Source organism: Rousettus aegyptiacus, unplaced genomic scaffold (genome assembly GCF_014176215.1).
Source record: "Rousettus aegyptiacus isolate mRouAeg1 unplaced genomic scaffold, mRouAeg1.p scaffold_m13_p_13, whole genome shotgun sequence".
Lineage (NCBI taxonomy): Eukaryota > Metazoa > Chordata > Mammalia > Chiroptera > Pteropodidae > Rousettus > Rousettus aegyptiacus.
This window is the reverse complement of record NW_023416288.1, coordinates 26,761,879-26,775,466: the sequence shown is the minus strand read 5'-3', so window position 1 is coordinate 26,775,466 and position 13,588 is coordinate 26,761,879. Positions and strand designations below refer to the sequence as shown.

General features: G+C 33.4%; 1 protein-coding gene across 3 annotated transcripts in view; it reads left to right on the top strand.

Annotated features, from left to right (window-relative positions):
* Positions 1-13,588, top strand: part of AGMO (alkylglycerol monooxygenase) — a 276,923-nt gene that overhangs the window by 106,896 nt on the left and 156,439 nt on the right. For all 3 annotated transcript variants that reach the window (XM_016165869.2, XM_016165868.2, XM_016165871.2), the window contains exon 5: positions 3,199-3,294. In XM_016165869.2, coding sequence (XP_016021355.2) covers positions 3,199-3,294 — 96 coding nt within the window. The remainder of the gene's footprint in view (positions 1-3,198; positions 3,295-13,588) is intronic.

Genomic DNA, 13,588 nt, shown 5'->3' with positions numbered 1-13,588 from the left:
TGTGAGTGATTCTTAAACTCGAGGTCTGGATTCTAGGTCTGCTACGCCACAGATCCACACCTGCAAATCTAATATCATTTTTTTTCAGATCAATTGATATCTGCACAACATATTTACTTATTTAGCAGCTTCCTTGGGATATAACTCAAGGACTCCAGTACAATAATTCCTAAATTGAAATTCCCAACATATTCTTCCTCTTGTTCACTGTCTTGGTGAGCAATATCACCCAATAAACAAGCCAGAAATCTGGATATCCTCTGATACTCTTAAACCTCCCTAATTTTCTGTGTTCAAATGGTTACCAAATCCTTAGATCTCTTGTGTGTATTCTGCCTCTCCATTCCCATGGCTACTGCTGTAGTAAATGTGCATGATGGGGTATAATAATAGATTTCAAACCCATTTTTATATTTCTTACAAGCTTAAAGAAAAACATTAACTCCCCCTGCATGGCCTAGGATAAATCCAGTCTCCTTAGAATGTCATTAAAGGCTTTCCTCCCAGTTTTGACTGATGTCTGAATCATCTTTTGTTTTTGTTTTTGTTTAGTTATAGTGAGTCACAGACTCACCACAGACTTTCAGATGAAAACTATAGATTGTTTCTTTAAAAAATTGCGCATTCCCCCATGCAGGTAAGCTCACACTTTGTTGTAATATCAAGGGGGTTCCTGGACTCCCTAAGATCTATCCATGAATCCCATGGTCCAAATGAATCTCTTGCCACATTCTCCGACACCTTCAGCAGTGCCGAACTACTTACAGTTGCTCCTAAATGCCATGTTATTTCTTGATTCATAATGCCCCATCTGCCTGCCTCATTCACTTGATGAATGGAATAAAACCCATTAGTTTTCTATCCATTAGCCTAAGATCACCTCTAGGCTTATTCTCACTCTCTCCACATACAGAGGTCTGGGGTATTCCTCTCTTTTTTGAGTCTATTATATATGACTTCTATCAAAAGATAAGGTAGACAGTGTAATTTAAAGCTAAAGAGACTTGAGGTGATAATGACATGGTTTTGGATACATTGTAGAAATGGATATATTTAGTAATGTCTCCTGACCCAGGTACTGAGAGTTTAATTTGAGGAAGAAGTTTCTTCTGTCAAATTAGTATTATTTGAAGCTTTATGATGGAAGTAGAATTTAAATTGGTTTTTAAAAACTATAGAGGATATTGGAATGCAAAGATTTGGATGTAAGGAAAATGAGTGGTAATTCTCAGACCTGCATGACATTTACTAAGCTGTTTTCAAGTTTAGAATTAGAACCTTGGTTGTATTATTAGATTCTTTTTATAAACTTGTGTTCTTCATAAGAAATTAACTTTCATGTGATTCATGTGACTTACTCCCTGACCTATTTGTTTCTTATTAGAAATGTGATTTTTTAGAATTCATGCTGAGTTCATTTTTCTAATTGTCAGTTCATCATCATATTTACTGATTTGTAAGATTTGTGACATTGTTTCATCAAATGAGTTTTTAGGAAATCTAATCCTATGGGAAACTCATTAAGAAAGTAAGGTGGGCTAATAGGCTTTTGGTTCATGTTAGTATGGTAAAGGCTGTGAGAAGTTCTGCAGTAAAGAAAACTTCATTTGTTTAATTCACCGCTTCACAACTTATTTGTCCATAGAACTTCCTTTTTCACAAGAGCTGTTACTATCTCAAAGGACTATTCTTCCACACTTTGGAGAATTATAATGAACTAATATTCTTCTGGTACTCACTCCCTTACCAGACAGAACTTATTAAACATCCAAGATAAGTTGTTTTACATTTTTATTCATATCTCAAAGATTCCAAAATACTCCTTAACTCGAAGTACTTATAGGTCATATATGTGTTTTAAATATTTTTATTAACTTATTGTAAGAGAATTATTTTAATATATTTCAAACAAATCAAATTATAGTAGAACAGATCTTTTGGAACCAAAAGGCTGACTATATTTCAAATGATTTTCCCTTTTACAATTCATTTGAGGAAACCGAAGCCTAGAGAAGTTTAAAAATTTTGTGAATATCACGAAGCAACTCTGTAGTGGAATGAATGCTCGAAAGCGAGTATCTTAAATAAGAGCCCAGGATTGTTTGTTGCTCAATAATCTAATTTATTGCTTAATAATACATTTATAAATAATGAAACTGATCCTGTTTGTTATGATAGTTGAGATCATTCATGATTTAAGGTTAGAAGCAAAAACTAGAAGAGTTTATGTAAATGTCCAATTTCTAATGCATAATCATTACTCAACATAGTTGAAGTAATATTTGGCTTAATTAAAAACAACACCTTTCAAATAATTTAGAGGTAAAATTGTGATAGTTAAAAAAATGTTTTTAAAATATCAAGAATTTTGGAAATATTAATTCTACAAAACACAAAATATAAAGTAGAAGTCAGATTCTTTTAATTTCTATTTGGTTATTTAGTTTTTCATTTAATAAGATTTTTTCTTACAACATGAAACTGCTCTAGAGGATCAAGTCATTAGGAGAACAGAGCAGATTGTGCTTATTAGTTGATTCTAACCAGTTCTGCAGTTTAAGCATAAGTTGATTTTTTTTAAGGCAGAGGCATTTCCATCTATTTGGAAACATCAACCTTAAAATTTTTTTTCACTATGGCATCATAGCCCCTTTCTTGCTAACTTAGAAAAAAATTAGGAGATAGTGTATCCTTTGTGCCCTCAATCAATCACATAAAAAAATTTAAAAGAGAAAATATATTTTCTCCTCTTTTTACATGAAATCATTTTCATTTATTGTAATTTCATTTTATCACCAAGAATGCCAGGTTATAATACAGAGTTGAGAGCTGTCAAGGTATAAAGGCACATGATCCTACATTTCTTTTACTTTAAAAAAAGTGAGTATTTTGTGTGTATATAAAAGACCTTTTTCCAACCAGGAAACACATCCAACCTTTTCAAGTTTAAGGAGCTAACACAACATCTATGATATTTTTAAGTAGACACCATTTAATGTGAAATAGAAGTCCAGTGTACTTGGCTCCAATATGTTTGGAACTTTATTATTATGTGGAAATAAAATATAAAGAATAAGGTAAATTTGCTAAAGAATATGGTATTTGCTGAAGTATATACTCAGATGTTGAATCATTAGTAATAGTATATGTTATGTTGAGAAATTATATGACAAATTTTTAAAAATTTTAATCTTTCAGATATTCTACTCTCCTCTGGCCCTCTTCATACCACCTTCGGTATATGCTATTCATCTTCAGTTTAATCTTCTCTACCAATTTTGGATCCACACAGAGGTAAATCTTTTTTCCTTTTTCTTTTTTTTTTTTTTAAGTTTTATACCTAAATAGCCTGAAGCAATGTCCTGGAAATCTACTAGAAGCTGATTTATTGTGTAAGAAAATCTTTGTCTGCCTTCTTTAAAGAGAAACATCTGTTCGTTTTTATTCCTTTTTACTGAATATATATTGCAAAGTTTATAAGAAGCAATGAGGCCAGTTGGTCTCAATTAAATAAAACCATTTTTTGAACTATTAAGTACCAAAACATTTTAATACCTTATTCAATACAATATCCTCCTGTATTACAGTTTAATAAATATTGTTTGCCAAAAGATATTGTAATTTATTTCAGTATAAAGATATAACTATATATCTGTAAGTTTTATGTTTATAAATATATTTTATATTTATATATTCAATATAAATATTATTTATAATTATTTCTATACTGTAATTTATATTTACAAATAATTTATTATTATATAACAATAAATATTTAATTGCATTTATAAACATGTTTATTTATACATTATATAAGTAAGAAGTTCTTGGAAATGCCTCAAAAAAAGTTTAATGATTAAAGAAATTACAAAAATATTTTTGATTGAAAATCTTGTTTTAATTTTAGAATTTAAGTTTATTTAAAAGATAGTCAATATATTTTTAGATTTGTTTTTCCAGAAAAGTGAACAAATATAATTTCTTTGGTATTCTGTAGTATCTCAAATTGTCAGACTTGAATGTTTGCAGAAAGATCATTAAGCAATTGATTGGTTTATGAACTATTGCGCTGATCTGGTGGTTACGTTCCAAAACTCACAGACCCAGAAAAATTCTTACTTATACACATGAGAACCCTTTCAAGCATTTGGTATTTATTGGAAGCCTTTTGAAGTTCTATAGGAAGCACGTTGACAGGTGTTGCAACTGGTTGAGCAATACCGCAAATCACAGCTGCATTAGATGTCATAGCTTGATGCAACAAAGTGCATTATTTCATTAATCTGTAGTATTTCATGCTATTGATTTACTTGGAATAAAGAGACTGTTACCATGACTTTGGGCATATGTGATGTTGTTTGAAGATCTATTGTGAAACAGCATTGCATTTTATGGTAGTTGACATACATCAAACAGTCAATACTACAACCATCTGAAAGAGTTGTTGAGGCCAATTGTGACTCTAGAGGTCAAAGACCAAATTTGTTTAAATCAGTGGAGGGAAGCTTTCTGATGATTTACATGGAGGGGTTAAAGGAGAATTACATTTTTATAGCAGCTCTCCTTCAGGTCATGCCATGTGTTGGGTCAGGTATTAGCCTGGATAAAGAACAATGGTGCCTAAGTAACTTCTGCCTTGTCCTGTGTCACTCAGAGAGGTTCATGAGCCAGGGCTTGGTTCCATCTCAGGAAATAAAGAATGGAGGAAAGTCTGTGGTGAAACATTTCTTTTAAGCTCAGAGCCTCCAGGGGGCTTCATTTTCAACTTGAAAGCAGGGTGTTAGAACCTCTCTCACCTGTGTTGTACATCAGACTTTTGAATATGCTGCACAATATGTAGTTACTGCAGTTGAGCTGTACCAGAAGCAAGAATACACTTTCTGAAATTAAGGTTTGGATCTTGAAATTTTAAATTGTATTATTAGCTGTAAATATATTTCTGAAAAATTTTTTTGCAACTATGTATTTAATTGCATTCATTATTACAAATAGAATACTACCACTTATTTACAAATAATTGAATCATTTAGAAAGTAGAACCAAAATATTTGCTCCTAGAGAAAAGGGCGATTCAAATAGAAAAAAATGGTATGGGGAGAATTAACCATTTTAAAAATATATAGTTATTTTTATCATGTGCTTATTCTACTTTTTCAATTAAAGGTTAATACACATTAGATTAAGAAATAATAAATAAAAACTGGAAACAATGCCTTTCAGACTAGAAAAATAACCACTTTATGACTCTGTAGGCCACTTGAACACTGTTTAATTTTAGGTGTCATACTTGGGTTTTCACAGAAACAATTTATGAGCCACAGAAATGACAGTGTTGACCAAAGAGCCCAGCACATTCCTGAATAGAGTTTTGATTCTTACAGTTTCACTTCTATTGACCTCTATAAAATCAGTTCTCACTCTGAGGGGATCTGGTCTTAAAGAAGTACTGATTTTCTAAAAGTGAAGAAGAGTTCATTCCTCTATCAAGGGTAGAGTTAATAGAGTATTTTGCTTATTGCCCCTTTGTATCCAAAATTATGGTTTTTGTAGAAATTTGGCAGTATTTATCTGTTCTTCAAAATGTTATGAAGCCTACTCAAGACCTTATCTTGTGTAAAAAGCTAGTTTAATTTTAAGTGTGTGTATCTATTTCATTCTACTTTTTAAATAAAGTATCTATAAAAATAAAATATATATTCATAACATAAATTTTTAAGTCATGATCTTAAAGAAATATATTTAATTTATCTCAAGTTTTTATAGCTGTTATTTTGTCTTCTGCGTAGGTGGAAATGTATCGAAATTATTAAGCTAATCAAGAAATCTCTTTCATTAACAAATTAATGTTTATCTTGCATAGAAAAAGATGACACCTGAAATGACATTCTTGAATATATCAGATACTATAATTATTAAAACTTAAATCTAAGTATTATAAACATAAATTTTCATTTCAAGTGCTTTTTAAAAAACATTTAAATGTAACTAATACCATTTGTGTAATAAACACTATGTTTTCCTTTTGTGGCCTCAGGTATTAATTGCCTGAGTTCTAAATAAATAAATAAATAAATAAATAAATAAATAAATAAATAAATTGCCTGAGTTCAAGTTCTGACTTCATTTATTACTATCATTATGACCCTGGACACTTTACTTCCCTCTGCTTCTGTTTCCTCATAAGTAAAATAAGGAAAATAGAAATACATAGCTTTGTCGTGAGGATTAACAAAAGATAGTTCACGTTCTAACCTGTTGATTAGAACATTGCTTGGTATATAGGAAGTACCAAAATAATGTTTTCAGTATAATTATTGTTGTTATCTACTTTTGCAATCTAAATACCTATTTTATTGTACATCATTTACTAATCATTCCTAGCCATGATTTATGATTATTCATGTATATTTTAGGACATGATTTTAATGCAATCCATATTTTAATATAAATTATTAGTATGAATAAATGCATTTGGATTTCAGACTTAATAAAATAATTAATGCACAAAGTTACTTTAGAAAAAGTGCATCCTTAACTATAAGAGTTTGAGATTTTGATCATTAAGTGCTTTATTCAGGTTTTTTGTTATAATCTTTCTTTGTAAGGTTGAAAAACTAATCAATGTACAAATTATGAAATTTGTCCACTTTGATACACCTTTTAAGCTATATCAGTTTTTATATCTCACAGACATTCATTGAGTGTCTACTATATTCTTAGTATTATATTTAACAACAGGGACCAAAAGGGATTAAACACTGGAATGATGAGACACAATTTTCTGGATGAAGAAAAACTAGATAAGCTTGAAATATATGTATAAGTGATGTTTAAAAAAATAAACCGTTACAGTCATTCCAGGCCAAAAATTCTCAGTTACTGATAGTTGACATTGCTCTGATATGTCCCAAGGAAAATTTGATAATATTTCTGTTTGTTTGTTTGTTTCCTTTTGTACATCATATAATTCTTTAGCACTCATTAGTTTTCAGAAAAATTTTTAAGTATTAACAAATATTTCATTAAATCTTCACAACATCTTGACAAGATAGGTAATACTATTTCCTCCAGGTAAATATACCAGTAAGTTGCCCTGGGTCACATGATTAGTAGAAGTCAAAGCTGGGCTTTGTAATAAGTAGTCAAGCTCCATATTCCTTGCTTTTATCAACTACACTATAAAGCTTCCCTATAGATGGGTCATTTCTGATCTTAATGTTATAATAAAATATCCACTATGTGTTAAGCATCCATTACATGCTAAGCAAAATTTTTTTTTAACTCCCATAGAATAATTTGACTCACCAAAGGCCAATTAAACTTTTACAGGTTGTAAAGAATGGATATAAATTCAAGTAACTTTAGTTAATGGGGCTTTATTTTAAGGAAACATGTAGAAGTACATGCAGCAGGAAACCGTTCCAGAAATTTAATAGACAATTTTAGAATACTGGAATTTTTATATTCACCAACGCTGTGACAAACACCATTCCTTTTAAAGGTAAGAATATTGAGATTCTACAGTTAATATAAGATAACTTAGTGGCTCCAGAGCTTACGTTTTGGTCATTACCCACCCATTCCATTTCTTCTTTAAACAATATATTTATTTGCTTACATCTCTGTCTATCATGGCAGATAGGTTCATAAAGAACCTAGATGGCACTGTAAAAAAATCAAGACTGTGGGTTGGTTAACAGAGAACTCATTTATAATTTTTCTTGTACCAAGTTACTGTGTGATCTTTACACACATCAACTTGTTCCTCTTAAAATTCAATCTATTGTCAGAGACTAGTCCTGCTGAAAATCCTTTGGTAGTATTCCATCGCTTTCTGAGTAAAGGCTAAATTTTTCGCATTTTATGTTTTTCATGCATTGCCTTCCAAATAGATCTCCTGATACACATCTCATTATTTTCCATCCTGTGCAATTCAGTTAAACCACACTATTTTTACTTCCCGTATATGACTTATGTGTAATTGTATAGTTTCTCTTCTTTTCATATTTTCTACAGGTTGTTATTCCATACATTTTCAAGGATCAACTCAATTCTCTCTTCACCATAAAGTGTTTCCCCTATTAAGAGCAAGTTCCTATATAGCTCAGATTGTATATCAGTCACTACGCCAAGTATTTTACAGATGTACTTATTTAATCATCACTTTGTCCCCATGCAAAGTGAGGAAATTGAAGCTATGTAAGATTAAATAAATTGCCTAATGTAGCTAGCTGGTAGTAGAGCCATGGTTCAAAGACTGGTAAATACTTCTCTCTCCTTTCCTCCTCTGAAATGTGGTATCATTGACTTTACATTTCTTAGAGATGTCCCAGTTTGCTCAGAACTGCTCCAACATATGCCTATTTTTCTGGCATAATTGTTAATAGCACGTCCTTTCACCATCTTAAAGTATTCATTATGCACTTGCGTTTTCCTCCTTTGCTCTTTGATCTTTCTTACCTTTTCCATTTCTATTGCCCCATCTTAATTTATGCTCCTTTCATTGACTGTTGGTCAACATAGATGGTTACAGTAGAAATCTATTTTTTCTATTCTTACAAACTCTTTTCTATCCTATATATTTGCATACAACGAGTATAACGATCATTTTAGAACCCAGCTAATATCAAGGCACTACCAATATGTCAACAAACTCAACAGGAATTTTTAAACAACTCTCTATTACCTACAAGAGAAAGTCAAACACCTAAAGTCATGAATAGATTTAAGGTCCCTTAGCACATAATCCTTATATATCTCTTCATTCTCATCCCATTAACTGGTCTGATTAAACCACACCTATTTTTGCTCCATAAACACACCAAACACTTATTCGTTCTCTGTATGTTCACATGTTCTCTCTGTGGTGCTCTTTTTCCAAACATTCTTCATGATGCAACTCTACTACCACTTTCTCTGAAATATCTTTTTTTCACCTTCTTGTTAAAGTTACATGCAGTTTTCTTTACACTACTCCTGTATTTAGTTCTATATTAACATTAGCAGTTAATGATTAAGAGCATGAGTTCTGTTGGGAGACATAAATGAGATAACACATTAGTTCCTGAGTGTAGGAAGCATCCAATTAATGGCGGTGAAGTTAAATTCTTATACCACTGTATTGTATTTGTTGCTCAATTCTGTTTCTCCCATCATTCTCTGACTTCCTTGAGAGCAAAAAATGTCCCTCATCTCTTATGTGAACACGTGTGTGTGTATATAGATATATATTATATGTATAAACTTTAATAAATACAAATAACAGTGTTTAAATAATTAATTACAATGAACTATTATTGATAATTATTAGTGTTAGTAATAAATATGTTATGTGTGTGTATATATTTGTATTTATATTTGAAATATACTTATGCCATATCTCCCCTAATAGAGTGAACATTTTGGACAATTATATTTGTATATCTTCCAGAATTTTAAGAAATTTGGAGGAAATAAGCTATATTTCAAATGTATGCTTTCGAAAAATACTTTTTTTAACGGAACATCTAATTTCATGCTTCTTTCTATGAACCGTTTATTCCAATAGTTGGAATAAGCCTCTCATAATACCCTAATAAACCTCTCATTCTTGAAGTAAGTTAGGACATTTCTCAGCACTTTTACTCCCCTTGCTCTCTTACTCCCTTTTACTCCTTCCAGGATTTTTAATTCCAATTTTTTTCTTCTCTTAATAGTCTTCCTTCTTTAGAGTTAAATTTACCATTTTGATATCGTCTCTAGGTAATTGCATATTTAGTCTGTAGCTCTAATGCAAATTCCCTTAAGAATTAAGATCAATGGTTTACAGTCAAGATAGCAGAGTAAGTAAATGCTGTGCTTGCCTCCTCTCATGACCTCATGAAAATTACAACTAAACTATAGAACAATTATCATTGGGAGTCACCTGAAGTCTAGCTGAATAGAAGTTCTACAACTGGGGACATATGGAAGAGGTCATGTAGTGACTGGTAGGAAGGGTGGAGATGTAGAATGAGCTGTTCCCACATCAGCCTGCAGTGGTTGACAATCAGGAGGAATATCTCAGCTGCAGAGATCCTTTCAGAAGAGCAAAGCGTACCAACCTCACACGAAGCTCTCTAGCCCAGGGTTTCAGTGCTGGGAAGAGAAGTCCCCACAAATTCTGGCTGTGAAAACTAATAAAAATTGTGGCTGAGTGAAACAGAATGTAGCTGGAATCACAGATGTTCCTCTTAAAGGGCTCACACTCAGCTTTACTCACTGATAGTCACACTCACTCTGAGCTCCAGTGCTGGAGAAGCAGTTCCAAAGGTGCCAGAGACATACAGGGAAGAAGTGAATTGTCTAGCTTCTTGGTGGAGGGGCAGCTTTCTTCCAGACAGAAGAGCTGGCAGAATCCATTGTCTCTTTGTTGACCCCTTTCCCCTCCTGACATGAAAACTTAGACAGCCACCATATCTGAGTCTCCACCAACCTGGATAACACTAGTCATCCCAACCTGGAGATTTCTTGAGACCCTGACCCACGCATCTTGTGATCTCACCCAAGCTGCCTCCAGTGGCCCATGCTGCATACTTTACTAAAATATCTTAAAGGTTCATGAAACCCAGACAAGCAGCATCTGATCTTGGCGTGCCCCATACCTTGTGATGAGAAGCACCAAGCCTGACACCAGTGGCACATAGCCTCTGTTTGTGGTTTGACCTCTCAAGGCACCTCCAAGCCCAGCTCAAGTGGCAACAGATTGCTTGGTGACTCTTGCCAGGTGACCTTGGGCAGGGCACAGGCTGCAGATAAATTTGACCTGTAGAAGGATCACTACTGAGAGCCATATGGCTGGCATGCCAGGCATCCAGTAGAGCCAGGGCACCATCTGGGGCTGCATCTAAGGATGGCACACCCAAAGGGCGGCCTGAGCAGGTACCAGAGTACTACTAAGTAAATTCTGCTTCATAGGGTCAGCCCCTCACCAGTCAGTCCTCACAACCAATCGGCCAAGGGTCAATCTCTCCTATTAATGTGTAAAAGTAACCAAGGCTCAACTAAAACAGGAAGGCACACATAACCCATACAAGGGACACCCCTGGAGCACCTGGCACAAGTGACCAGGGAAGACTCTGCCTCTGAGCTCCATAGGACACCTACTATATAAGACTCCTCTATTAAAACCAGGAAACATAGCAGCCCTACCTGATACTTAGAAACAAACATAAGGAGATATCTAAAATGCAGAGACAAAGAAACATGTTCCAAATGAAAGAACAGAACAAAGCTCCAGAAAAAAGAACTAAACAAATTAAAGACAAGCAATATACCAGGTGCAGAGTTCAAAACACTGGTTATAAGGATGCCCAACAAATTCAGGGAAAGAATAGATGTATTCAGTGAGAACATTAACAAAGAGATAGAAAACATAAAAATGGCACAAAATATTCAAGTGATGAAAAACAAGGACCAACAATCAAGATTACTCCCCTAGCAAAGCTATCATTTAGAATGGAAGGACAGATAAAAAGCTTCCCAGTCAAGAAATATCTAAACCAGTAATACAAGGAATGTTAAAGAAACTTCTCTAAGAAGAAGAAGAAAGAGGAGGAGGAGGAGGAGGAGGAGGAGGAGGAGGAGGAGAAGGAGAAGGAGGAGGAGGAGGAGGAGGAGGAAGAGGAGGAAGAGGAGAAGGAGGAGAAGGAGGAGAAGGAGAAAGAAGAGGAAGTAGAAAAGAAAGTAGAAGAAGGAGAAGGAGGAGGCAGAAAGAAAGAAGAGGAGGAAGGGAAGAAGGTAGGAAAGAAGGAAACAAAAATTAAAAATGTGAATAATAAAATGGCAATAACAAGATATCTATCAATAATTACTTTAAATGTAAATGGATTAAATGCTATAATCAAAAGATAAGATGGATAAATGGGTGGGGAAAAAAACAAGACCTTAACATATGCTACCTATAAGAGACTCACTTCAGATCAAAAGACACACACAGAGACAAAGTAAATGCAGGGGGAAAGATATTTCATAAAAATGGAAACAAACCAACAAACAAAGCTTCAGCAGCAATACTAATGCTAGACAAAATAGACGTTAAAACAAAGGCTATAACAAGTGACAAAGAAGTCTCTTGTTACAGAGACTTCTGGATATTTGTCTGAAAAGACCCAAAACACTACTCTGAAGGGACATGTGAATCTATATGTTGTTTGCATCATTATTTACAATAGCCAAGATATGGAGGCAACTCGGGTGACCATTAATGAATGAATGGATAAAGAAGAGGTGGATCATACCTACAATGGAATATTGCCATCTGCAGCAACATGGATGGTCTTAAAAGGTATTTGCTGGGTGGAGTAAGTTAGACAGAGAAAGACAAATGCCATATGAATTTAGATTCCATACATGTGGAATCTAAAGAACAAAATAAACCAAACAGAAAGGAACTCATAGATACAGAGAACATTTTGAGGGTTTCCAGATGGAAGAAGGGTTGGGAGTATGGGTGAAAAAGAGGAAGAAATTAAGATTAAGAAGTATAAATTGGAAATTACAAATAGTTATGGGAATATAAAATATAGCATAAAGAATATAGTCAATAATATTATAATAACTAGGTATAGTGTCAGATTGGTACTAGATTTATCAAAGTGATCACTTTGTAAGTTATGTAAATGTATAATCATTATGTGGTACACCTAAAACCAATATAATATTGTATGCCAACTCTAGTTGAAAAATAAAAATTATTAAAAATAATTAAGATCAATGTCTCCAATGTCTCACTTAACACATTCACAGGAATATTTGACACCACCCTGAGTCAATATGTCTAAGACATATTTCATTATGACTCATATCAGGTGTTCTTTGCTTCCATTGCTCCCAAAAGTGAACATCAAGATTAAATCTTAGTAACATCTTGACTCTTTGATCTCCCTCGTAGCCTATCCTCAATTCAAATCCTACATATACTCTCTTTATAAATGATCTTTCATTGTATCCTACAATTATCTTTTAAAACAATTCACCCTACCCTATTTATTTAAGTATAAAATTTTAGTGTTTTAAAAATCTATTAGTACCTAAATCTCTTTGAAGTTTATATATTCAAAAAAAATGTCTTGAGCACCTATTCTTAACCAGACTATTCCAGTCTTCTGAACTCAAGTGGTACCCCTAATATTCTTGAGGATCACAGCCTCCTTCAAGAATCTGTTGAATTCTAGTGAGTCTTTTTCAAAAGAAAAAATCTTCACAAAACTTTGAGCTTCCTGAAGCACATCAATATACTGTCTAAGAATTCATAGATTATCGTTTTTAAATGCCTACCATGAAAGGACTGGAATTTGAGGCTTTCAGACACAAGGGATAAGATGTGGATCTACTTATCAGAATTGGAGAGGACATTTCAGGAACAAGAACAGAAGTAAGATATAATGGCTAAGAGTACAGGGAAATCTATCTTCTGTTAGAGATTTGTACACTAGTGCAGTGGCCCCCAACCTTTTTGGCACAGGGGACAAGTGCTCCTATGAAAATCTAATGCCGGATGATCTGGATCTGAGGCAGCAATGCTAGCGCTGGGGGGCGGCTGCAAATGAAGATAGATGAAGCTTCACTC